At 43.8% G+C, this 25146-nt stretch overlaps 3 protein-coding genes across 7 annotated transcripts in view; 1 reads left to right on the forward strand and 2 right to left on the reverse strand.

Moving 5' to 3' along the window:
* LOC117642922 overlaps positions 1–7304 on the forward strand; it is a 46742-nt gene extending 39438 nt beyond the window's left edge. Inside the window, exons 10-13 of the mRNA XM_034381560.1 lie at positions 998–1278; positions 1344–1542; positions 3742–3947; positions 6953–7304. Coding sequence (XP_034237451.1) covers positions 998–1278; positions 1344–1542; positions 3742–3947; positions 6953–7084 — 818 coding nt within the window. The 3' untranslated portion in view covers positions 7085–7304. The remainder of the gene's footprint in view (positions 1–997; positions 1279–1343; positions 1543–3741; positions 3948–6952) is intronic.
* A 219-nt stretch (positions 7305–7523) lies between these two features.
* Positions 7524–25146, reverse strand: part of LOC117643160 — a 59162-nt gene continuing 41539 nt past the window's right edge. For 4 of the 5 annotated variants that reach the window (XM_034381875.1, XM_034381876.1, XM_034381874.1 and 1 more), the window contains 11 exons: positions 17752–17829; positions 16216–16475; positions 14592–14754; positions 13770–13903; positions 12659–12859; positions 11606–11755; positions 10775–10910; positions 9429–9535; positions 8972–9128; positions 8235–8404; positions 7524–7948 (listed from right to left, as the gene is read on the reverse strand). In XM_034381875.1, the coding sequence (XP_034237766.1) occupies positions 7796–7948; positions 8235–8404; positions 8972–9128; positions 9429–9535; positions 10775–10910; positions 11606–11755; positions 12659–12859; positions 13770–13903; positions 14592–14754; positions 16216–16475; positions 17752–17791 (1671 nt within the window). In that variant the 5' untranslated portion in view covers positions 17792–17829 and the 3' untranslated portion in view covers positions 7524–7795. Of the gene's footprint in view, positions 7949–8234; positions 8405–8971; positions 9129–9428; positions 9536–10774; positions 10911–11605; positions 11756–12658; positions 12860–13769; positions 13904–14591; positions 14755–16215; positions 16476–17751; positions 17830–18854; positions 18876–25146 lie in introns of those variants that run through there. The other variant, XM_034381878.1, reaches the window with a different exon arrangement.
* LOC117643161 lies at positions 20245–22082 on the reverse strand. The gene is made up of 2 exons (XM_034381879.1): positions 22008–22082; positions 20245–21531 (listed from the first exon to the last, which is right to left on the reverse strand). The coding sequence occupies exon 2, from the start codon at positions 21497–21499 to the stop codon at positions 20579–20581; it is 921 nt and encodes a 306-aa protein (XP_034237770.1). The 5' UTR covers positions 21500–21531; positions 22008–22082; the 3' UTR covers positions 20245–20578.

Genomic DNA, 25146 nt, shown 5'->3' on the forward strand with positions numbered 1-25146 from the left:
TCGAAACAATCAACGGTCTGGCTCAAATCGGGCGCGCAAGACCCAAAATATTGCAATTGAGTAAAATGGCTTCAAAGTTCAAACGGTCTAACCTATCCAGTGGAAAAACAATTACAAAAGGTCATCCTATGGCCAAACGGTTTTGAATTTCGAAACCAGCCAGCCACCAATTTCAAGGGTTCGACACAAAGAATTCGTAAAACTCAAAAACGAAAATCTGATTTTTTGACGTAGACATGTAGTTTTTTTGTGCATGGCTTTGCTCAAATTGAGGTTACGTTTTGAAATGTACGAATTTGTTCTCCGCTAAGCATGAAAAATTGCTTTAGTTATGCACACCAAATTGATCCAGGAAGCGGAAGAATGGTATAAGTCGAGTTGAATCCGTGCACTTTTGCAAGGCCTAAACCTTGCAGGTGGGAGAACAGGTGGGGAATGTCGTCTAAAATTAGATGCAAGAGGATGGGATGTGTCTCACCACACTTATTTTTGGGCCAAATTTTCGCTCATGTTTACTTGATAGACTGATTGATAAGAGGTCACCGAATCAACTCGACTTAACCCCTTCTTCCGCTTCCTGGATCAATTCTTATGGACTTTTTAAATGCATAATTATACATTTTTATGCAAAGTTATGCATGCGCAGAAACGTCCATAAGGTATTTATAAAATTTTGCATCACTGTGTACATTTTATGCATAATCTTCCTGCATAAAATGTACACTGTGAGGTACAGACAAGGAATGTCCGCTGGTATGTCCGGTCCGGTTTTGTCCGTCGATTTTTCGTCCATGCACGTAATGTCCAAGGTAGAATGTCCCATAATTTAATGACCGCCCCCAATAATGGCCTGAGTTTTTTTTCGGCACCGAACCACCGAACGAATTGGGCCGACAATAGTGGCACTGTGGCCCTGCATTGTTTGAGGGCACCGGGCCATTTTGCGGGCACTGGGTGCGGCTAGACCGTGGCATCGACTTCCAGCTCCGGCCCGCAGCTCCTCTTCTCCAACAAGGGGAAGGACCTGCTGGTGCTGAACGGCTTTCCGTACTGCCAGCACTCTGCGAGCAAGAACGGGCAGGAAACTGGCGCTGCACGGACCGGGCGGGCTGCAACGCTCGCGTCCACACCAACGCAGACCTGAGCAACCTGCGTTTGCTGAAAGATGCTTCGGCGCACCTCGGCCACGTAGAAGACCACCGGGCCATCGAGGGGCGCAAGGTCATGCAAGCCCTGAAGCGGAGGGCGCGGGAGGAGCCGAATGACGCACCTCAGCGAGTGAGTACTGCGCACTAGGTGCACACTAAACTCCGTGTCGCGGTGCTCAACAATCGGAATCGCAGATCATCCGGCAAGCCGTTGCCGCGGTGGACGACCCGGAAGTGCTGGCGAAACTCCCCGAGAGGCAGTGTGTCCGCCGCGTCGTCAACATCCACCAGAACATCGGCCGGTTCAGAAACCCTCAACTGCTTCAGGACATCGACCTCAATGCCCCCTACACGACGACAATGCGAGGAACGCGCTTCCTCCTCCATGACTCCGGTAAGCGTTTCGGTCGGTGTTTGAGAAAGGACTTCATTTATTTGTGTCACTATGAACAAACAAATAGTTGGAAATTTAAAAATGCGGCCAATTAATGCGCGGACATTCTTCCCATACGGGCTTATTTTTTAACAGGACATTTTTGCCTAACGGACATAAATTTAGTGGACATTTTTTCTGCGGACATTCGTTTGAAGTATGCATAATATTATACATAACATGTGGACGTATCTGTGCATGCATAACTATGCATAAAAATGTTCCTAAGAATTTTGTGTGTGTACCTTTTGTGCATAAGACACGTTGATTAAAGCGATGCACCAGGGATCCTTAACTTAACTCTACATTTAACTAACACTGCTGTCATAACGTAACAAGACAATGTTCGCTATAGGTTAAGGGTACGGACTTATGAAAGTACTTGCAAAAGTATATCCCCACAAATTCGAGACGTAAAAAATTACTTACCCTTTTGAAAAGATGTTAGAAGTTAAGGGTAATAACTTTAGCTCTTATGATAACGTTATGATGCCCTTATGAGGTAAGTTAAGGATCCCTGCGATGCTCGAAAATACTAATTTGGTGTGGAGTATGCATTTGCAAATGTGTACTTGGTGGACAGTTAGGATTATAATGCACAGCTTACCCTCAACTTTTGTAGAATTCTTTATATATCATTTTTTTGTGCATGCACAGATACGCTTTATATCGTGCATCACTGTACATTTAAAGCACGGAGATAAGTAACTTATACACTTGATGCATAGTGTCATGCACACCTTGCGTACGTATCTGTGCATATGTTACGGGTAATGTCCGATTTTTGGGTAATGTCGACATTACCCGGGTAATGTCCGGCGGATCGGAGACTACCCAGAGGGCACTGGTTAATGTCCGTCCGTCGGACTCTACCCGGCGTGATTGGAAATTACCCAAGGGTGACTGGGTAATGTCGGACCGTCACAGTAGTCTGACGTTACCCAAGCTCATGCCCTAGGGTAATGTCCGAAGTGGCCATTGTTGGCGGGAGGTGTTTGCGTGGCCTCGGCAACCGGGCAAACACTTGCATACGTTGTCGTTGCACACTTGCAAAATGTCGTCCGACGAGCAATTTGAAGGTACAGCCGATGCAGCTGAGACGAAGGGAAACTGTGCTCCTCCACGTGTCACAACGGCAATTCATGCCAAAATAAATAATCATTGAATAAGTAATAAATCATTGAATTATAGAATAAAATATTGTTTAACCCCTCCAGCCGCTTCAGACCTCCCGCCGGGTAGTGTCGTGGGTAATGTCGGACCTTCCCCAAATTCGCTGGACACTACCCGGGTAATGTGCGACGCGTCGGACTCTACCCACGGCCCGTGGATAATGTCGAATCCGCCGGACATTACCGGGGTAATGTCGACATTACCCAAAGTCGGACCTTACCCTTAAGGGGGCTCATACATGTTAAAAGCACTTTGTAAAAAATTTCTTTTGATGTAGACGGATCAAGATTTTACAATTTCTGTGTTAAAACCCTTTTAGATAATTGAGTAAGCTTCATTTTGGCTTAAAGGAAAGTGACTTTGGACATTTTTTGGAGATTTAGTCGAAACGATTAAAATTTTGGTTCTCGTAAGATTTTGTTCGCATACTTGCTCAGATCTGTGGGGAAAAAATCAGGGAGACTCATCCCTAGTAGTGTCATAGAATTGACTACAATGGGATTTATATCTAGAATAGTTTTCAAGAAAAAAAATAAAAACAATTTTTTTAACAATTTTTTGAACAAATTTTTTAACAAAAATTTGTTTTTATTTTTTTTCTTGAAAACTATTGCAGATATAAAGCCCATTGTAGTCAATTCTATGACACTGCTAGGGATGAGTCTCCCTGATTTTTTCCCCACAGATCTGAGCAAGTATGCGAACAAAATCTTACGAGAACCAAAATTTTAATCGTTTCGACTAAATCTCCAAAAAATGTCCAAAGTCACTTTCCTTTAAGCCAAAATGAAGCTTACTCAATTATCTAAAAGGGTTTTAACACAGAAATTGTAAAATCTTAATCCATCTACATCAAAAAAATTTTTTTTACAAAGTGTGTTTAACATGTATGAGCCCCCTTAACACATGCAATAATTATGCATTAAAAATTCACGAAAATGCATCTAAAACTTCCACATGAGTTTTAGTGTGTCGTGTGCCCCGCAGATGACGTCACCCGCTGGGTAGACACTTGCCGGCGCCTGCAGCGGGGCCTGGACCGGCTGCTGCCGGGTGTCAGCGAGGGTCGACTTGTCCTGTCCATGTCGCTGCGCTACCTTCTCTTGTGCCGCTTCCCCAAGCCGCAGGACTCGCTCAACGACTACTTCCTCTCCAGAGGCATGGAAGTTCACTCTTATAGACCTAAGGAACGGGTAAGTGGTTGTGAGAATCAAGCGACATCCATATTGAACCAATTTTCAGCAGATGACACTTTACTTAAAAACATACCCAAAACTACAACTACAAGACACATTAAGGTGTCAGCTAGCTTTTACTCGAGCGTCCAAAAACCTAACAATATAATGGGGGCTGGCTGCCGGGGCGGGATGGTGCGTCTGGCTGACTGTGCCTGCGGCGCAGCCCGCGCGGAATTCGACAATGACACGCCCTCCTCGCGCGCGACGGCCTCCGCGCAACAATGACAATCCCTCCCCGCTACAGCGGGGATGCATATTTTGTATATGTATGAACTGATACTATCTTTACCAATGAGCCCATACTCATTTCAACCCATACTCGTTCAAAACGAACGAGTATCATCTGCTTTCATTAACGTTCGTTGAATGAGATTTTGTTTTCCAAAAATGTGTCCAAAACATTGTCAAAAAAATTGTTTCATTTTTGTTCTTGAAAACTATTGGTGATAAGAAGCCTATTCTTGTCAGTTCTATGACACTACTAGGGATGAGTCTCCCTGATTTAGGGTGGTCCGAAAAAACACTTTTTTCTCTGATCGGAAACGGGTACCTGGCAAAAGTGCCCACTTGACATCAGAAACACACCTGCAAAATTTTTTTCTGATCGGACAATATCTTCGGTTCCCACTTTGAGGGGGAAGTTTCGGATTTGTAGGTAAAATTGGGCCATTTGCAAAACAGACTCGGATGCGCTGCTGATGCGTCCGGATGGTCACTCGGGAAGAAAAAGACACCTTTTGTACTTTAAACAGCATATCGAGCTTCATATGTGGCCCTACTACAATACCCAGGGACTGGAAGTTCAGCTGAAATTCCGTGTTTTGAGTAAAATCAACACTTTTGCTTCCAGAAGTTGTGAGTTCGTGGTGTGTGATGTTTCAGCACTCAGACACTTCGATTCGAGGAACGTGACATCACGTTGAAACGAACGTGACAAAATTTTACGTTCATTTGAACATTTTGTCACATTCGTTTGGGTGTGAATTGGTAATAAATCAGCTTTTTCTCATCAAACGAACGTGACACAACGCTCAAACGAACGTGATTTTTGTCACGTTCGTTTCACCGTGATGTCACCTTCCTGGAATGAGAGTGTCCGAGTGCTGAAACATCACACCCCCACGAACACACAACTTGGGGAAGCAAAAGTATGGATTTCACTCAAAACACGAAATTTGGGCCGTACTTCTGGTCCCTGGGTATTGTAGTAGGGCCACATATGAAGCTCGATATGCTGTTTGAAGTACAAAAGGTGTCTTTTTCTTCCCGAGTGACCATCCGGACGCTTTAGCAGCGCATCCGAGTCCGTTTTGCAAATGGCCCAAATTTACCTACAAATCCGAAACTTCCCCCTCAAAGTGGGAACCGAAGATATCGTCCGATCGGAAAAAAATTTTGCAGGTGTGTTTCTGATGTCAAGTGGCCACTTTTGCCAGGTAACCGTTTCCGATCAGAGAAAAAAGTGTTTTTTCGGACCACCCTACTGATTATTCCCCCACAGATCTGAGCAAGTATGCGCAAGCGAACAAAATCTTGTGAGAACCAAAATTTTCAACGTTTCTTCTAAATTTCCAAAAAAAAATGTCCAAATTCACTTTACTTTAAGCCAAAATGAAGCTTGCTCAATTATCTAAAAGCGTTTTAATGCAGAAATCATAAAATGTTTTTATTAAGTGCTTTTAACATGTATGAGCTCCCCCTTAATCACGGTGTTAATAACCGTATGCATCACTGAGTAGACTTTATGCACTTCCTGCATAGATGCATTATAAAATACACACATAACGTGCGTATCTCTGTGCATGCATAATTTTGCCCATAAAAGTCCACAAAAATTTAGTGTGATGAGTGTTTTTTACCAGGGTCGTTCCATCCACTCACTCCATTTTGTACTTTCGTTCTGCGTAGTGTTTGGACGAAACCAAACATGCGCGCGAAATGCACAATGTCATGCCCAACAGCGCACACATTCGTGCTTAGTTCCGCACAAATTCGTGCATTTTCAGATGTGTGCTCAATTTTGGGCAAGTAAGCTCAAGGGGAAATAACTCTGAATTTCGGTGTACAAATGAATTAATTTCGTGAACTTCATTAAATTTTTTGAAATTCAGTGAATTTTTTGAATTTTATTGAAATTTTTTTTGAATTTTAGTGAATTTTTACAAATTTTGGTGAATTTTATTGAATTTTAATGAATTACATTGAATTTTTTGAATGAATTTTGGCGAATTTTGCTAAATTTTTAATAAATTTTCTAAGAAATACTTTGAATTTTGAAAATTTTAAAGAATTTTTGAATTTTTGTAAATTTTAAGAATTTTTGTGAATTTCAATAAATTTTTTTAAACTTCAATAAATTTTTGTAAATTTTTAATTTTTGGGTGAAGTTTTTGCAATATTTCAGTGAAAGTTTAATGAATTTTTTTGAATTTTAATGAATTTTTTTGAATTTTAATTCAAGTGTACATTTTTTTCTGAAGTTATTTCCCCTTGAGTAAGCTTTTGCATTTAAATGATCATAGTTGTTAAGTGGGCAAGTTTTTGTTTGTGATATCGTCATTGTATCCTTGTTTCCAGTTTTTTAGCAGGTGATACCTTTCATACCTTTACCTTTAACAGACCTAAAACTACAAGACACATAAAGGTGTCAGCTAGCTTTTACTCGAGAGTCCAGAAACCAACAATATAATAGGAGCTGGCTCCCGGGGGCGGGTGGTGCGTTCGTGCCTGACGCGCAGCCTGCGCGAAATTCGACAATGCCTCTTCGGCACAGCGCCAGCGGCCGGACGTCAACAATGGCTTGACTTTCTCTCCCCGCCTACAGCGCAGAGGGGATTCGCGTCCGCTATTCAATACTATCTTTGGAATGAGCCCATACTACCCCGTAGAAGAAAACTAAACGAGTATCATCTGCTTTCATTAGCGTTCGTTGAATGAGATTTTTTGTCTGTTTGTTCCAGTTCCAGGGAGACCTGGATGCACTCAAGCAGGAAATCTTGGAAGCGACCCATGTGGTTCTCCGCCACCTCTTCTCTCGCGATGACGCCGAGCCCAAGTTAACCTTAAGAGATTTCCCGTTCGTGGACTTTTAAATTAGTGCCTGCGTCTCAACAAACATTTTAACGCGACGGATTCAAGTCAATACAGTTTATCTTTACTCTCACCCTTTATCTTCACTCCTAGTACCTTTCAATAATCCTTATTGACATTCTACTTCTGTAACATCTGATCTGGAAGGCTGGTTTTTCGCTTGCGCCAGTACTCCTCAACGCAGACCAGAACTTTGATTGAATAAAGTTAACTAATCCATTTCAAAGCGTCATCCTTTGACTACTTTCCTGGAACCAACATCCCTCACAAATTACTAATTATTAATTTACGACATTCGCGTCAACTCCTGCAGGTGACTCGGAGGTCTTGAGATGAAGGTGAGGCCGTTGCCCGCTCAGTATTCGCCTGTGCACTTGTGTAAGCAGCCTATTTTAAAGAATTCAAGCGTGTCTTCTGCAAAGGATACAGTAAAAGAAGCAATACAGTATGTAAGTCTACTATAATTCAGTTGCGTAAATTGCGATTACTTCAAACAATAAGAAGGAAACCTTGAAAATCTTTCAAAATCCAGTTAACAGTAATCTTTAAACAAAAAAAAATCTTTCAGAATCCAGTTAACAGTAATCTTAAACAAAAAGAAAAAAAATTGTCAATTTCAAGACACATTACAAGGAAACCTTTAACAAAGAATATCAAAGAAGGGGTGAGTGGTTCAGTCAGGGCGCATGAAACCGGGATCAGCGAGTGCGCCTTCAGCCAGCGATGAACGCGTCGAAACGCTCCTTGGGCATCGCGAAGACGTCCTTCCAGTCACTCTTCAGTTCTTCCAGGACCTCCTTGGCCCTTCCGGCGATCATCATTTTCTCCAGCTGCAGGATAATCTTCACGGAATCCCTCGCCATATCCTGCAAAAGATTTAAAAAATCAAGAGTATCCCTTAAGTTATCGATCACACGTCTCGAAACCTGGCCACTCGAGAAATTCAAAGATTGTTGGTAAATTGGGCTGATTTCAGTAACTTGATGAACTTTAACCAACTTCAAATCAGATAAGGCCCATTAATGCAACTATAGAAAGAAAAGCAATTAAGTAGCTTGGCGAACTTTAATTGACCAACTTAAAATCAGATGAGGCCCATTAATGCAACTACATGAAAGAAAAGCTAAGTTCGAAATAGTGTCGCCACCATACCATGTTGTGGGTCCGGCTGCGTGGGCCCGCGAGGCTTTTCTTCATCTGCAGGCCCTTCACGTGGTAGGTGGCCAGCAGCACGCTCTGCGTGTAGGCGTTGGCGCCCGGGCGGATCACTTCCAGGGCACGCAGCACGTCGCCGCAGAGAGACTCCCAGCGGACGGCCTCATCTGCGCGGAGAGACACACATGGTTACACAGAATGGGCGAGTGACAGACACGAGGGGCGAATCACCCCGAGTTCTAGTGTACACACGGGCACGGGTGAGAACACCTCATTAATCTCATCAATTTCACATTTAGAAACGTTTTAAGGCTCTATTTGGAGTGTAAAACGAAATGCAACGCTAAATCGTGCAAAAAAATTAGCAAAATTTGAACTTTTTTAAAACTTGTGAGTACACTGAGTACAGACAAATTTGTACACCTGAGTGCACTAGTGATTCACTTCTCCGATAGACATCAGTCATACATAGGGCAGCTGCGTAACGGGTCAATTTTCCGGTAGAAAACATCAACCGGTTTTACGGTTAAAATTTTCTGCATTAAGTGATAACTTGTGATTTAAAAAAAAAAAACACTGCAAATCCAAGTGTGGGACAGGCATGCACTTGGATTTGCAGTGTGGTTGACTCCTAGGTGCAGCATGCCATGCACTCTCTTGAGTTTGTAGATTACAAGCCGAAGAGAGCGTGCTGAGTACACTGTTGAGTTCTTGCTGAGCAGACAGAAAGTTACCATCGGTGGTGAGCAGAATCTGATATCCCAGCTGAGATCTCTCCAGTGCCTCAACGACCTGCATCTTGGCGTGCAGCACCATGCAGTGGGTCGGGTGCAGGGGGCCCTTCGGCCACAGGAACTGCTCAACGAAACGCTCCCAGCGCCGTGGGTTGTCCTGGAGCAGAACACCGACCGATGAACATGGTTCACCAAGCGAAGCAAAATCTCGTTCAGATATTTAGAGGAGGTTCTGGTAGTGCTTTCCTCAAAATGGGTCTCGCACTGCACGGACTCATTTACAACAAAAAACAGGACATGAAGGCACATGCTACAGTGAGCCAACACGTTTATTAGACAAAAACACAGTACGAGATTCAAAGTGACAGGTGACGACGGTCCGGGCAAATAATTAATGACCAGACTTGTGCTGAACTTAATCTATGTACTCTTTTCTACCAGTGTAGGTTGTACTCACCTGTGCCTGCAGGCGCCGAAACTCTGCGTTGGGCTCAGCCATGGTGACTGCCGTCTCCTCGCCACAGCCACCGCACTTTCCATCGATGTAGGTCATCTTCTCGCGCTCTTAACAATTGAAAATAGAGTGACGGTTATTGACTGATGTATGGTCCACTTGGAAAATTTTAAGAAGGGGTAAGTTGGGGAAGAAAAGACATTTTAAAAAGAGGTAAAGTTTGGGAAGAAAAGTTCAGGGTTGATTATTTCAACTTGACATGAAAATCCGAGAGCAAACCCTGCCTGTCCGATGTTGAGATTCCCTAAAGTATGTAGACACAGGGAGAATGAGCGTGTGTGCTTATCCAAACCTGTAACTACTATCCCTCCCCAACTTTACCCCTTAGCTGACTATAATGAAACGAGCGACTTACAAGTTAAAGTGTGTCAGTTAAGATGTCTTCCAGTGACAATCATTGGGGAAAATGATTGAAATTCGGTTGATTGAAGACATGGAAAATGTATGTGGAAAATATTCTGAGTTTGAATAGCTAAATTCTGTCTACATGTCAATGAAATTCGTTTTGCTTGCGACCGCCGACGTCTCTTCTTGACGTAACATATTTAGTCGCGGATTGCAAAAAGCATCCTATATTATGCAACAGATGTGATGTTATATTCGTTTAAGTGTGAATTTAGTCGCGTTGGCGTTTGAATATGATGTCGCATTCGTTGGAATGTGGGAGGGCCGTTCAGTAATGTCACGTGGTTTTGAACGAGATTTAGACGAATGTGACATCCCAGTCAACGTGACCAAGTTCACATTGTAACGAATGTGCGACGTCACAAAGAAGAAAATAATGATAATCACGACTAAAATTTTGGATGATAACGGGAGTATTAGCTAACTCGATAGTTATTATTTAACACACATACGGGACTGAGGAAACCTTCCTCACCCAAATTTGGATGATAGTATGATCCTCACCCAAATTTGGGCGATGAAATGATCCTCACCCGAATTTGGGGATTTTCGAGCATTGATCAAGACTCTTTTCCTCTCATAGACCTCACAGTGACGCTGAGTACACACTAAATGTCATGGTTTTTTTGTGCCATGTATGATACAATTTTAAGCACATCCGGTGGTGATGCAATTTTGTGCCCACCAGGTAGTACAAATTGTCAAGTGAAAGTACAATTTGCTGCAGGCGTCGGACAAAATGAGTCACCAGACGGAAACAAAATTGTATCAGCGTCGGATGTGCTTAAAATTGCATAAATCGTGGGACAAAAAATGTCTCATGACATTTAGTGTGTAGCAGTGTTGTCTCGTGTCCGCGTCCACGGTAGTAAAGTAGGGCTTACTTGAACAGCGCTTGCAGCAAGGGGAGCTCAGGTACAGCCCCAGCTCCGTGGGGTCTTCGCACAAGACGCAGCGGCACAGGAAGCCTCTGGTGCAGCAGTCCCGCCGACGCTCCGACATGGACCGGAAAGGACAGTCCTGAAGACGTAAGTAAAACAGGCGGGATCGTTAATGGCAAAAAAGAAATCACTTTTAACACAGAGAAAACCTTACAAAGTATTTTGGGCCTTACAAAGAAAAGTAGTTTGTAGAACAAAGTATTTTGAGCATAAGGAACAAAGTATTTTAGTTTGTTATACGTATGCTCAAAATACTTCGCACGGTTTTAAGAGCGAAGATGACTAGAATGGTGAGGCAAATAAAAATGACTACGAAAAGAATGCATGCCACTGCAAGAAAATGTGTGAACAGTACAACATATGTAAAACAAAAATTGTACACCAAAAGTACAACAGGGATTGTAGAAAGTACGACGAGAATTGCACAAACCACAACGAGGCCTGGACTGCACAGAACTCCTGATGCCGGTTCCATTGTACTTTGTAGAACAATGTACTTTGTAAGTGCAATAAATTCCTGAGAAAAAAATTGCCAGAAATTTATGTACTTTTGTTGTGGTTGTTTCTTGCAGTGTGTGTCGTGCAATGCCAAAATCCACTACTAGTCTTTTCAAAAGTTACAGGTAACATGGACATTTTTGGAAGCTGCAAGTCACCGAGCTCCTTTCCACGCGGAAGTAGCGTTAGAAAACATCACCGAGTTCCGTCCTATCCCGTTGCTGTGAGGCATTAAATCGGTGACATTTCACGCGGAAAAAATAAATAAAAAGTTACCTGATAGTCGACAGAGAGGTGCTCGCCCTTCTTGACGTCCCTCGACACCATGACGAGCCTCTGGCCCGTCTCGTCCACTTCCAGGAGCATGTAGGTGTTGGAGGCGCAGCTGTGTTCCAGGATGCAAAGGCCGGAGTACAGCGCCCCACGCTGAAGACAACAACAAAAATCAAGGGGAAACAACTCCAAAAAGTTATGAGCCCCAAAATTCATGTACATATTCAATTTCGCGAAAATTCATGAAAATAAGTCGACATCCACATAAATTCTTCATAAATCAGTAAAGTTTGTGCCGAGATTCAAGGAAATTGGACAGCTGTTCATTGAAATTCATTCGCAATTCACGTGGAATTCAGAAATTCGTCCACTGAAATTTAAAATTATTTCTCCAAGACGAAATGACCGGACATGATTCGAAGCACGGGGAACAATACGCAACAAAACAAGACCGAAGCTATGAGGGAAAGGAGAGTCTGACGGAGCGATTCACAATAATTTCTTGAGGACTTTTTATACAGATTCATGCAGGCACAGATACGTACGTAAGGCGTGCTTCATTTTACTGTGTATATTAATATTTTTATGAAGGAAGATGGACAAAATGTACACGGTGATTCATGATATAATACACACCTTACGTACGTATCTGGACCAAAGGTGTCTCGAAACTTAGCGCCTAGCGCGCCTCGTAGTCAGGCATTTTAGGCGCCTTTTCGCGAGTCGCCTGGAGGCGCTTGCAAAAACTCAGGCAAGCGTCATAAGACGCCAACTTTCAGAGCACCCCTGAGTAACAGTGCACCCGCTCGGTCCACACTGCACTACAAAAAATTCCATACTTTTGTACGGAAATGGTACAGAAAAATATAGTACGGAGGTACGGAGAAAAGTACGGAACGTCCGTACTTGCTCCATATGAACCCATGTAAACGGGTACGAAAAAAAAGTACGGAAGATCCGTAGTTGGCAAGTACGGACGGTCCAGGCAAATTATTGACCAGACATGTTCCGTACTTTTTCTGTACTTTTTTCTCACAGTGTGAGGGGAGTACTCACGGCCAGTCCGCCGACGGCGCGGCCGCCGCCAGTCGTGTCGTCGCAGAAGCCGTTGATCTGATTGGCCGCCACGGCGCGGCGAAGCTTGTCCGCCGGGATCCACGTGATGCCCGCCTTCTGCTGCAGCCAGGCCACCGTCTTGTCGAACACGCGGTTCCGCCCGAACGTCATGGCCATCAGCATGCCCATCTGGTCGGCCGGCTGCAAGCGAGACACTTGCACACTGCTCATCCAAGTTTACCACACTCACGCTTAAAACCTTGAGAAAGAATTTTCAGCTTTCGTAACGTACAAACTTAAGTTCGAAATACGAAGAGATCTTTCGTTAGTCACAAACTGTTTTCTTTGAAAGCTCGCGTAAGCTCAAAATACTTCGTTGCATCAAGCTACATCACTTCCTAAGTCTGAAAGAGTTCGGAAGGTATCCAGAGTGCACTTGAAGACGTAGACCACAATGTTCTACACTTTCAAGTGTCAACCAGTTGAGTCCGACGTCTAAGTGAGGACACCCTTTGTCCTACGCTTGCAAAGTGTCGACCACACTGGTGAAACAAAGGCATTAAAATTATGCCCTTAAAGGGCGTAAACGATTTACGCCCTTAAAGGGTATAAATCGTTAATGCCTTTGGGAAGGGCATTAAAATTTTGCTTGAAATTCCTATACCATTTACGCCCTTCCCAAGCGCATAATCGATTTATGCCCTTGCAAGGGCGTAAAAGAGTATTTATGCCCTATAGGGCGTAATTTTTATGCCTTTGATTTACCAGTGCACACCGAGTCTTAGTACTTGAGAGCATAAGTCTGGTACCGATCATTGAACAAACTGTGTCTAGCGCTTCCCGGCGTAGGACAAGGTGTGATCGACATTTCCAAGGGCAGGACATGACTGGTCCACCATTTTGCAAGTGCAGGTCCACGCCTGCAAGTATGTACTTTAATAATCTGCGCACTGAGGGTAGTAATTTTGGAACCGAGGTAAAAGTAGGAGAGCTGTGTGTCTTGGTGCAGCGTAATAAAAAGAAATGCCTTGCGTTGGACTTTTCGTTCGTAATATGCGTCGCACATTTTAAAATTTTGATTGTGTTTCAAAACGATGCTTGGTGCACTTACGCAGCTCTTCAGCGCGTCGTCCGAGTTCAAGTGGTCCTGGAGGTCTCGCAGCTGCGGCAGTGTGTCCGCGGCCAGACAGGTGCGGAGAGTGGACAGGGCGTTCATCCAGTCAGCGTCCACGCGCCTCAGGTCACCTGTCACACCAGAAAACAGTCACATTATGAGCGCACGCTTCAAACCTTACCGAGTTTTTGAATATACATGCACAGCAAAAACGCAACGAAGCATAGCTTCGTTATACGAAGAAAATGAAGGCATTGAAAAATCTACGAAGAAATGCTTTGTATTATGAAGCAAAATCCTTCGTAATACGAAGCAATTCTGCGCCTTCATTTCAAGAGGTTAGGTTTTCAGAGTACACAATATTCTTTAACAACAGAAGTGGGGTTACGATTCGCCAACTTTGGCCCATGATGCATTTCTCTCCACAACTTATGATGGCACACACACGCTTGAAACCTCAAGAGGTATTTGGAGCATATGCAAGGTACGAACTATTGAGTTTGCTGTCAGAAGAAATAGTTCGGAAAATACGAGATATTTTCTTGAAACGCCATGTGAATGCTCAACATACTTTGCGCAACAGCTAGTCTGAAAGGTTTGTCGGGTTTGTCTGAGGTTTGTCAAAGTTAGTCTGACATAGATTAGAAGGTTAAGAGAATGCACAGAACACTCTCATTCTAGGAACGTGACATCACGTTGAAAAGAATGTGACAAAATGTCACGAGCACTGTGTCCACAACGAATGTGACATTTTGTCACATTCATTGCAACGTGACGTCACGTTCCCGGGATGAGCGAGCAGGTCCACAGCGGCCTCACCCTTGCTGACTTTGAAGCCGCTTCGCTGGAAGGCCTGGCACTCGGCGCGGTGGACGTCTGCCTGGGCGCAGGAGACGCCGCAGACGGGCCAGCCGCACGCGCCGCACTGCCGCCAGGCCGAGATGCTCCCCGCCAGCTGCCGGCAGCACACCACGCACAGCATCTGCAACGACCAACAACAGTTACGTAAATTGGAAACATTTCCGCTGATAAACCACCTGTAACGTCCAAAGCGACTTTAACAATCCCAATACAATTCCCATAATACGAAGGAAATGGCGCAAGCATTACTACGAAGGTGGTTTTTCTTCGTGTTACGAATGTTTTTCTTAGTATGTTACATTGAAAAAGCTAGAAAGATGCGTGTTACGAATAAATAATACCTCGTAATATGCTTGCGCGAAATTCACTGTAACAATACAAATAACATATGTCAAATTTAGAGTGTTAATCCAAAGCCGATTCTTGAGACCTTATTGGGAGGCAGAATCGCGTATCGCCATCACAGGTCCATACGGAAAATCTGAAGAAGCTATATTTACAAAAGTATACTTTCGTCCAGTGAATTCGGCGCAAGCATAAAAGGGAGAAATGTTTCTCCACGATACGAATCCTTTTAGTATTTTCGTTATGAGATGCAAAGAAAAACCTCTGTATTACGAAGGAAGAGGAACTGCGTACAATGGTTTCGCCATTTCCTTCGTTTTAAGGAAAAGCTTTTCGTTCGTTAGACATTTTGACGGGTCGTATTCAAAAGATCTTCCCCCAAAAGAATCTGATCTACAAATCTAAAAGGCACGTGACTTTCAACTCAGTTTGATCATTTGATACAGCTTCAAATCAATATAATTTGAGATTAAACTGACCTTAACTCGAAGATAAAAGAACAAAGAAGGCAATAGTGCGCGCAGAAATACGTTCAGCTCACACTCGTATCCGTCTCAAATGATCTAATTGGACGGAGTTCACTTGCAAGATTCTTTTTTTTTGGGGGGGGGAGATAATATCACTTTAAGAGTTCCGCAAATGCGGGTAATGCGACACGCGAGCGGAAGAACCGCCCATCTTCAGCGCGACGAAACAAACCCGCGTACCGCGCGGCCGCCGTTTCAAACCCGCTTACCTCCCGCCGGCCGGTTCAAAACCGCTTACCTCCGCCGGCCAATGGACTCCTCTTCCCCCCCCCCAGAAATTTTCCTAGATGATCGGTTCGAGCCAAGGAACTTCCAAAATCGGATGCTAATGGCCGAAACGGTTTACCATGCCACAGGTAGGCGGCATCACCGATCCCATAGAAGAGTTTTAGGGGTGATCCACATTATTGGAGGTCCATATTACCCGCCTTCACGGTACCCTTAAATTTAGAGTGTGCATGAGTGGGCTCTGCGACTGCCGGTTGACGCAAGGGAAAATCACTGTGAATTTCGGTGTACAAATCCAATCGAATTCAGTCGAATTTCGATGGATTTCAGTCGGAATTTGATGAATCAGTCGAAATTCGATGAAGTTCGATCAAATTTCGATAAATTTTAACAATTTTCAGAGAATTTTACAAATTCGATGAATTTCAGTGTACAACTTTGACTATAGTTATTTCCCCTTGGGTTGCCGGTCCGCGACTCACCTGGCCGGGCAGCAGGTAGGGCCGCGGGAAGCACACAAGCGGGAGCTCCCTCATGATGACCGTGCCGGCGGGGATGTCGCGCGTGGCCACCAGGTGGCGCTTCAGCTCGGGGCTGCTGCGCATCTCCAGCACGCCGCAGCCCTTGCGGTGGCGGTGGTAGTCGGCCTTCTGGTGCGCCTTGCCGCAGTAGTAGTCCACGCGGCAGCGCGAGCAGGGAAGGCCCGGCTCGGCGCACACCGTGCACGGCCCGCGGGCAGCGTCTGGGGCAAGGCAACTTTCAATTTGAAACGATTTCGAGGTCACTTCTAAATGTCTTACGGGGTGAAAGGGTGCACCAACAAATTATGCACTCTCAGACCTATATGGACTTTTTTCATTCATCAGAAATGTCACAAAAATTTTTCGTGGCACCTTCAGAGTGTACCCTTTGAAAATTTAGGCGACCGGAAGTTTTCGGATCGCCCCTGTCAAAACACGGGGGGGGGGGGGGATCCATGTTAGGGTCTGACCCAAACATGGATCGCTGAAATCAGTGAAATTTCAAAGCCCTGTAAATTTCAAAGTATTTGTTATTAAATGCACAGTTCTTGGTAGAAGGTTGCCTTTGTGGTAATCTTGAAGTGTGTCGAAGAAAATTTAGGTCATCGCTTGTTTGAGCCGAAATACGTGACATTTCTAAAAAGTGATCCATGTTTGGTAACATTACCATACGTATGTGTTAAGGGGGGGACCCTAGTGAAACTTTCAAGTAGGCTTCAAAATAATCCCAGAAAGTTGAAACTTTGCTTAATAATTAGGTTCGTTATGGTGAGTTCTCAAAACAAAATTCAATCCAAAATGTTGAACGGTCACTGAGAAAAGTTGCTTTTTAGTGTTTTTTAGAGCGTTGGGGAAAAATCTTCCTGCTTCTTTCATTGCAACGGAAAGTCTTGAAAATTTTTTCGGGTTATCCTAAAGATGTATAGAAGAGATTTTAGTGACGGAATTTTCAAATTCAACTACTGTCCTAAGATATGAGTTTTCAAATTTTAACATTAAAAAAAGGTGATTTCCCCCCCCCTTTTTCAAACTTTTAAGTTGTTTAAGTGTTTGTAAAAAAAAGTAGGGCTGATATCAAGATTCTGTCACTAAAATTTGTCGACAAGTCATCAATGAATAGAGACCATGCAAGACGACTCATGTAGGTGTCAACCAGGAACGCAGGAAGTCTTTCTATGACAAAATTTTTTATCGACTGAGCAAAGCTGTGAAGTTGAGCTTTGAGACCAACAACAACTGATCTTAATGTCATTTCCTTCCAAATGATAAAGAAACTACCCACTTAGCTTAAAGGTGTTCAACCTGTTGAATTTGAAACCATCTATGCACATTTTTATCTATGAACTTTGAAAATACTATGTTTGGCAATTTTGGCGATTTTTTCACCAGGGTCCCCCCTTAAATTGTGCACCATCCATGGAACAAAATAAGTCCCAGGACATTTAATCTTAAGGTAACCCTGATTAACTTTACGGCACGAGAAGTAGAAATACTTACTGTAAGACACTGATTTCGGTTTCGCTGGCTGGTCCGACATTCTGATTGGTTCCGCCACAACTACGATGACAGGTCACCCTGAAAACACAAGCGAAGCCGATTTTATAGGTATACAAAAGAGACACTGCAAATGCCAAGGCGATACTAAGGGACATTTTTTGGCGATACAATTGAGTATCGCCAATAAACGGCCTTACGGAAAAGTAATGCCTTCAGAACGGCGATACACAAAAGTATGGCCAAAATTTGGCGATACTTTTGGGTAATGCCAAAACAACGGCATTTAACCAAGGTCTTGTGCCCTTGATTTGTTCGACGTTTATTGCCAAATCGTGGCAGTACTCCGAAGTATCGCCAAATTTTGGCGATACTTTTGTTATCGCGATTTTGAAGGCAATACTTTTCCGTAATGCCGTTAATTGGCGATACTCGATTGTATCGCCAAAAAAAGGTACTAAAAGTATTGCCTTTGGATTCACAGTGGAGAGACTTTATTTATACAAGAGAGGGTTTGCTTTACTTCAGACCTGCTCTCCACAACGTTTCATTGGGAAACATCAATTCATTTTATACCTTGCTTTAACATATTAAAGTGTCTGTGTTAGAACTTGGGCTGATATTGGTCCTGCTCTTGTTCAAGACCTAGTATTGACTTGACATTCCATCTGCTGACTTTTAATTTCATTCTGTGCTTCTGATATGATTCTAACATAAAAGGCTTTGCACAACCTAATCGTGACAGATTTTACCCCCTAATTCTTGAACCCTTATCAACTTCAAAATCACCAACTGTCCCTCTGTCCAAGCAAAATTTTTAACAGCAATCACGATTATTGGCTGAGGCCAGCTCAACCTGTCTTTTCCCAACTCAGAGAGCAGCCATACTTTTTTGAGGACCCTTCTTTTATTACATGCAAGGGGGCTGTTCCTGTGCCTCTTTGAAGGATTGACAACTTGCTAAAGGCAAAGATAGCTGGCCGAAAGGAACGGAGAAAAACATATCACAGGGAGAAATGAAAGGAAAGTCTTACGGGAAGTGCGAGAGTGGTGTCCAAATGAGAGGAAAACAGTAAACAAAGGAACATTGTGGAATTAAATTATACCTGATATATATTGATGTAGTGGATGCCAGGTGCTGTCGTGGTCGTGTCAGCGTCAGTTTGGGAAAAATTCAAAAATGGAATGTAATGAGACAAAAGGGTTTTTAGGATGAATGTTTGTTGTCAATTTAGTCGACACACACACACAAAAAGACGAAGCCTATAGGCCTTGCCATTTGCTAGTCATATAACAAGGTAGGTGTACGCCAGACAGTGGCTTGTCGTGACAGGCTTCCCGAGAGTTGCCAGAAGGGATTTTTCGTTTTTCCCTCCAACTCCTGTGAAATTTCCCTTTTCGTCTCTGTTTTTCCCATTACAAGCGTTTTGGGCTATTTTTAACGAAGAACATTTGCAAATTTTTTTCCTACGGGCCTTAAAAATTCCCACGAAATGGGAAATTTTCCTCGATCTGGCAACACTGTATCGCGATGCTGCGCCAGTTCCGACAATCCACGCCTGGCGTTAACATCTGGAGCGGACTAATAGCCGAGCTTCTTTTCGCTTCTGTACAGCTTACTTCAAAAGCTGGAAAAGCACGTTCGGAATGAAAAATCTCTTGCAGCTAGAGAAGATGCAACAATAGATTTGATGTCGTTTTCGAACGCAGTTTTTCGGGTAGAGCTATCGAATAATACTTCCTGATCGGAGTGTTTTTGGACATGCGCGCACACTGAATTCTTATGGACTTGTTTTATGCATAGTGATGCATGCACAGAAACGTCCATAAGGTATGTATAATATTATGCATCACTGTGTACATCTTATGCATCTTCCTGCATAAAATGTACACAGTGATGCATAGTATTATACACAACATATGGACGTATCTGTGCATGCATAACTATGCACAAAAAAGTCCATAAGAATTTAGTGTACACTTCTTTCCTTTCTCCACACTCTTACTCAATAACCAAATTTCGTGAGTCCTCGGATTTCCTGAAATCGTATACAAATATAAATATTACCTTTTTTATTATTTACCTTACGTACAGGCTTAGAATAAAGGTGTCCTTAAACTGTCTTTAGTGTTATGTCTTAAATAATCAATGTCTGTAGTATGTCGCCCACATGGGGGCAGGTTATACTGCATGCATGGGCATGTGTACGACACATGTGCTGTTTAGTCCATGTCATGTGCGTAGTTTATGGGTTTATGTATACAAAGCACGTATGCAGTATTTACTGTATGTAATTAATGCAAACAGAAGATTCTTGGACATCCCTCAAATAGCTGCAAGCGTTGACGTGTACGAACTCTATTTCTAGATTTGATACCATTTCGATTGGCCCTCGGGACAATGTGAGAAACCGGGCGAGGGAAGGGGAATTGGCGGGAGTTGGTGCGGAGGAAACCAACGTACTAATAATTCATAGGGAATGGTACAATCTTCAATCAGGTGTAAAAATAAATTTAATAAGAGAACACAGGCTACAAGAGATGTCATATACATATTTGATGAGATCACTCCTACAAGATATGAGACGGTAGTACATAACATTAAATGAAACCGTAAGCTCTAAAAGTAGAAATAAGTACTCCCAAAAACACTACAAAAACACCTTGAAATGAACAAATGGTCAGGTTGCAATCAACTCTAAAAAAATTAATCTTTGAGCTTGCTAGAGCCCCCATCACACATTGCGGATACACAGACGAGTTCAAGAAGGACGAATCACTCCAAGTCGTCTTCCGTCCGATCCAGTGGATTTGAAAATCTCGGACTCGGTCAGGCCAGTCCACTCCGGTCCAATCCGACGACGAGCACCTGCAAATCGACGTCGGGCATCTGGGAGGCAAATTCACTCACCAGCTGGTCGAGCTGGTGCTCGAGCTGGTCGAGCTGGTCATGAGTGTAGTAGGTTCCCGACCGAGAGAATAGTGTAAGGCGCTGTAGGCCATGCAGCTCCAGGCACGCTTCTAGGTCCCAGCCGTGGGGCACGTCGGTGTGAAGCACGCGCAGCGCCCTCGCGCCACGCACCAAATCGGCAAGGAGGCCGACAGTGGGGGATCGCTGGTAGTACCAGTAGTGCCGTGGTGGGCGGGGACTCGAGCGGAGCCACAGCTCTCGAAGCTCAGGCAGCCCTTCGGCTAGCTGATCCTCGTACTGCAGATCCTGCACCGTCACCAAGTCAAGTTTGTGCAAGCGGCGCAGCGTCGCGATGACGAGCAAGATGCGGTCCTCGTCGATGTGCCAGAGGAACAGCCGCAGCTCGCGCAGGTCCTTCTGGCGCGCCAGGAAGTTGGCGATGGAGATTCCCGGATCGCCCCAGTACTTCTCCTGCAGGAACACGGAGGTTTCCTCCGGGATCGATATGGTGCCGTGGACCGCGACGCGGCTGCGGCGCAGGGCAGACCGCAGCGCCCGCATCCGAAAGTGGTCAGAGATTGAGTATGTTAACCCGAACTCGAGGGTCTTGGCGGCGGGTGCGTGGAGAAGCACGCGGGCCTCGTGACCCTCTAGGTCGCCGACAACAATCCGCACCCCCGCCCAGGAGGCCGGGTCGCACGCCAAGCGGCACCAGCGCTTGCACACAAGCGGCAGCACGTCCAACAGTGTGGCGCCGTCGGCCAGCTTGCTGAAGACCAGCACCAGCAGCTCGTCGGGGAGGTCGTCCACGCCCACGGTGGCGTTGTCCTGGCAGGCCATGGCGGGGCGCGGAGCCAGCCGGTGCAGCGGGACTGGAACACGGAGGGGAAAGGGTAAGAATCAGCATTGCGCCACTCTGCAAACCCAACTATACTGGCAAATCAAAGGCATAAAAAATATTACGCCCTTAAGGGCATAAATAATCTTTTACGCCCTTCCCAAGGGCATAAATAGTTTCATGTCCCCGCAAAGGGCGTAAACGGTATAGGAATTTCAAGCAAAATTTTAATGCCCTTAAGGGCGTAAATCGTTAATGCTCTTAAAGGGCATAATTTTAATGCCTTTGTTTCACCAGTGTAAGCTCTCTTGAGAGTGCGCTCTCGAGTATAGTATCTTTAGCGTGTACTCACGTGAACATTCCCGAGAGCGTGTACTCAGGTGAGTGAGTACACTCTCGTGTGAGTGCCCTCATCTGAGCACACTCTCGTGGGAGTGAACTTGTGAGTACACGAGATCACAGAGAATACAGTGTACTGGGCAAACAGTTCAGTTTGAAGAGTGCACTCACCAAATGTATTTCAACAAATTCGGAACGTCGCGCGGCACACAATCCCGTACAATGTTTAACGTGAAATTCTTCCTAAGAAATTTGAAGAGTGAAAAGTTGTAAGCGGAATCACACAAATTCGCTCGGAATGTCGGACCAATAAGTACGGAAAGCACGCATACGCGCAAGAGTGCAGGACTTAGCCCAACTGCTCTGCATAGAAATTCCACTGCAAAATGCCAAAAATTTGAAAGCCTGGTCCTGAAATATTCCGTAGCTTGCCAATGTTTGGTATTCCTGGCAGTCCGACCGCTAGATATTGGCTACCTGATAAAGATTCCTGGTCCAAAGCTCCCCAATTTTCAGCATTCAAAAGGGCTTGCCATTATAGTGACAAGCAAGCAAACTTGCCACCGGATTAGCAATGATCGTTTGTTCGGACGTACAATCGGAGCGATCATAGATAAAATTTTCCGAAGTCGGTTTTTCGGCTCCACCACATTGCGTACAAGCAGCTAAAATAGAGAAATTATTTTTTTCCCTTAACTAAAGCCCACGAGTCCACCAAGACCAAATTTCACGAAGGCAGCCAGAATATTGCGGAGTTTAAAGAGTTTTTCTTCGTTTCTGGTCCCGCACAACATCCCAAATAGGGTACTTTCGTAGATCCCTGAACCGGAAGCACACAGACGCGATGTTGGCGGAAGTAGATCCAAACTTGACATGGGAAAGAGACGTTCGTCAAAGGTATCGGCCACACTTGAACAAAAAGAGTCGGTTGATACTTGTTTGCAGTGCATATGTGTTTCGCGAGCAATATTTGTACAGCTCGGCTATAGTTTTGGATCCGAAGAGAGGTTAGTTTCCGGCCAATTTGGCGTCTGCTGGTCTGCTTGCTTCCGGTTCAGGATTCTACGAAAGTACCCTATTGTCGGGGCGACTGTTGCATGCTCTGTTGGCCATAACGTCCACTTACGACAACTCTAGTAGTCGGACACCTTCCATGTGAGTCCTAGACACTCCAAATGTCTTACAATGAAATTTGACCTATGTTCTTCGTATGTTGCAGTGAATTCGGCGCAACCATGATACGAAGCAATATTCCTTCGTAATACGAATCTTATTAGCTTTTTCAAAGTAAGATACAAAGAAAAACCTTCGTAATACGACGAAAAACCACCTTCGTATTATGCTTGCGCCATTTCCTTAGTATTATGGGAAATTTCTTTGTGAGACATTTGGAGTGGACGTCAATTTTTATGCTTTTCAACTGGCTATGTACCGTTTCAAGATTCATTGGAGTAACCAATTCTTCCTAAAATACCTTACATCCTGCGAAAAAGTAAATAGGAAGGTATTCGATCCCTCGAAACAACAGATGCACCGGAAGTGGGGTTGCGTCGGCCAATGAGAAGCCTCCATCCATCTAGGGTAGGCGCTACCACTGATGAAAGGAGGCTCCTGATAGGCCGACGCGACCCGGCTTCCGGCGCAATTATTATTTCGAGGGATCGAGGTGGGTCCAGCGCCATAGTCTAGAACGACGCAAAATCCTACAATGCGAAGCTTTTCTTCACAAAACGTGTTTATTAAGGGGGGACCCTGGTGAAAAAATCGCCAAAATTGCCAAAAATAGTATTTTTACAGTTTATAGATAAAAATGTGCATAGAAGCTTTCAGATTCAACAGGTTGAACACCTTTAAGCTAAGTGGATAGTTTCTTTATCATTTGGACGGAAATAACATTGAGATCAGTTGTCGTTGGCTTCTACGCTCAACTACACAGCTTTGCTCAGTCGACAAAAAATTTTGTCGTAGAAAGACTTCCTGCGTTCCTGGTTGACATCTACATGAGTCGTATTGCATGGACTCTATTCATTGATGACTTGTCGACAAATTTTAGTGACGGAATCTTGATATCAGGCCTACATTTTTTAAAACACACCTAAAAGTTTGAAAAAAGGGAAAAAAATCACTTTTTTTAAATGTTAAAATTTGAAAACTCATATCTCAGGACAGAAGTTGAATTTGAAAATTTCGTCACTAAAATCTCTTCAATACATCTTTAGGATAACCCAAAAAAATTTTCAAGACTTTCCGTCCCATTGAAAGACGCAGGGAGATTTTTCCCCAACGCTCAAAAAAACACTAAAAAGCCACTTTTCTCAGAGACCGTTCAACATTTTGGATTGAATTTTGTTTTGGGAACTCACCATAATGAACCTAATAATTACGCAAAGTTTCAACTTTCTGGGATTATTTTGAAGCCTACTTGAAAGTTTCACCAGGGTCCCCCCTTAAACACTTCTAGCAGGGCCTAACGTGAAGAACAAGAAGAAGAATTTAGACCGGAAACGGTAAAAGAAGTCTGCCATTTTCGGGGGTTTCGGCAGGTTAAATCAAATTGTATGGTTAAATTAAGCTTCCTTGAATTTTTGGATTGAGAATAAACATCCATCATCAAGAAATAAGCGTTCACTGGTAAAACTAAGGCGTAATATTACGCCCTTCGTCAAGCGTACAGTCAGTACGCCTCTCTTCAAGCGTACAAGAGTTCATGCGCTATCTTAATGCATGAGGGGCATTGCCTTGAAGCGTAGTTGTACACTGTTAAAAGAAACTGTAGGAAAACAGCACATTTACCAACGAGTGATTTGCTTTTAAGCAGCACGTGTCATCGGAACTTAAAACAGCACAAATGCTGTTAGGAAACAGCAAGTTTCATCATTGGAGAAAACAACAAATATAGTCGATTTCCAATGCTGGAAAACAGAACATCTTGTTTGTAAAATTAATGATATATGCTGTTTTGGAACGGTATCCTGTCATTTAAAAACAACACCATTCAATTGAAGATTTGCCGGAGCATTTTGCAGCTCACGGCTCAAATCAAACTCCAACTATGTCAAAATAAATTCTGTTGTTTCTGAACAGCATTTGTGTTGTAAAGTTTTTTAGCAACACTTCCAATTTTTAAACAGCGGTGAACTGTCCAAGAACTGCACGAACTGTAACAAAACAAATGTCTTGTTTGAGCCGTCAGGAAACTCCTATTTCCTTTTTGTGAATAACAGAGAGACCGCGTTGAAGAACAGTGCTGTTTGTAAACAGAAAAGAGCGTTTCTGAATGACTGCTAGTATTGGATAAGACTATTAGGAC

This window comes from Thrips palmi, unplaced genomic scaffold, assembly GCF_012932325.1.
Source record: "Thrips palmi isolate BJ-2018 unplaced genomic scaffold, TpBJ-2018v1 HiC_scaffold_16, whole genome shotgun sequence".
NCBI classification, from domain to species: domain Eukaryota; kingdom Metazoa; phylum Arthropoda; class Insecta; order Thysanoptera; family Thripidae; genus Thrips; species Thrips palmi.

Bases quoted from the DNA above. Each gene is read 5' to 3' on its own strand.
- LOC117643161 (XM_034381879.1), bottom strand. From the start codon at position 21,499: ATGGCCTGCCAGGACAACGCCACCGTGGGCGTGGACGACCTCCCCGAC.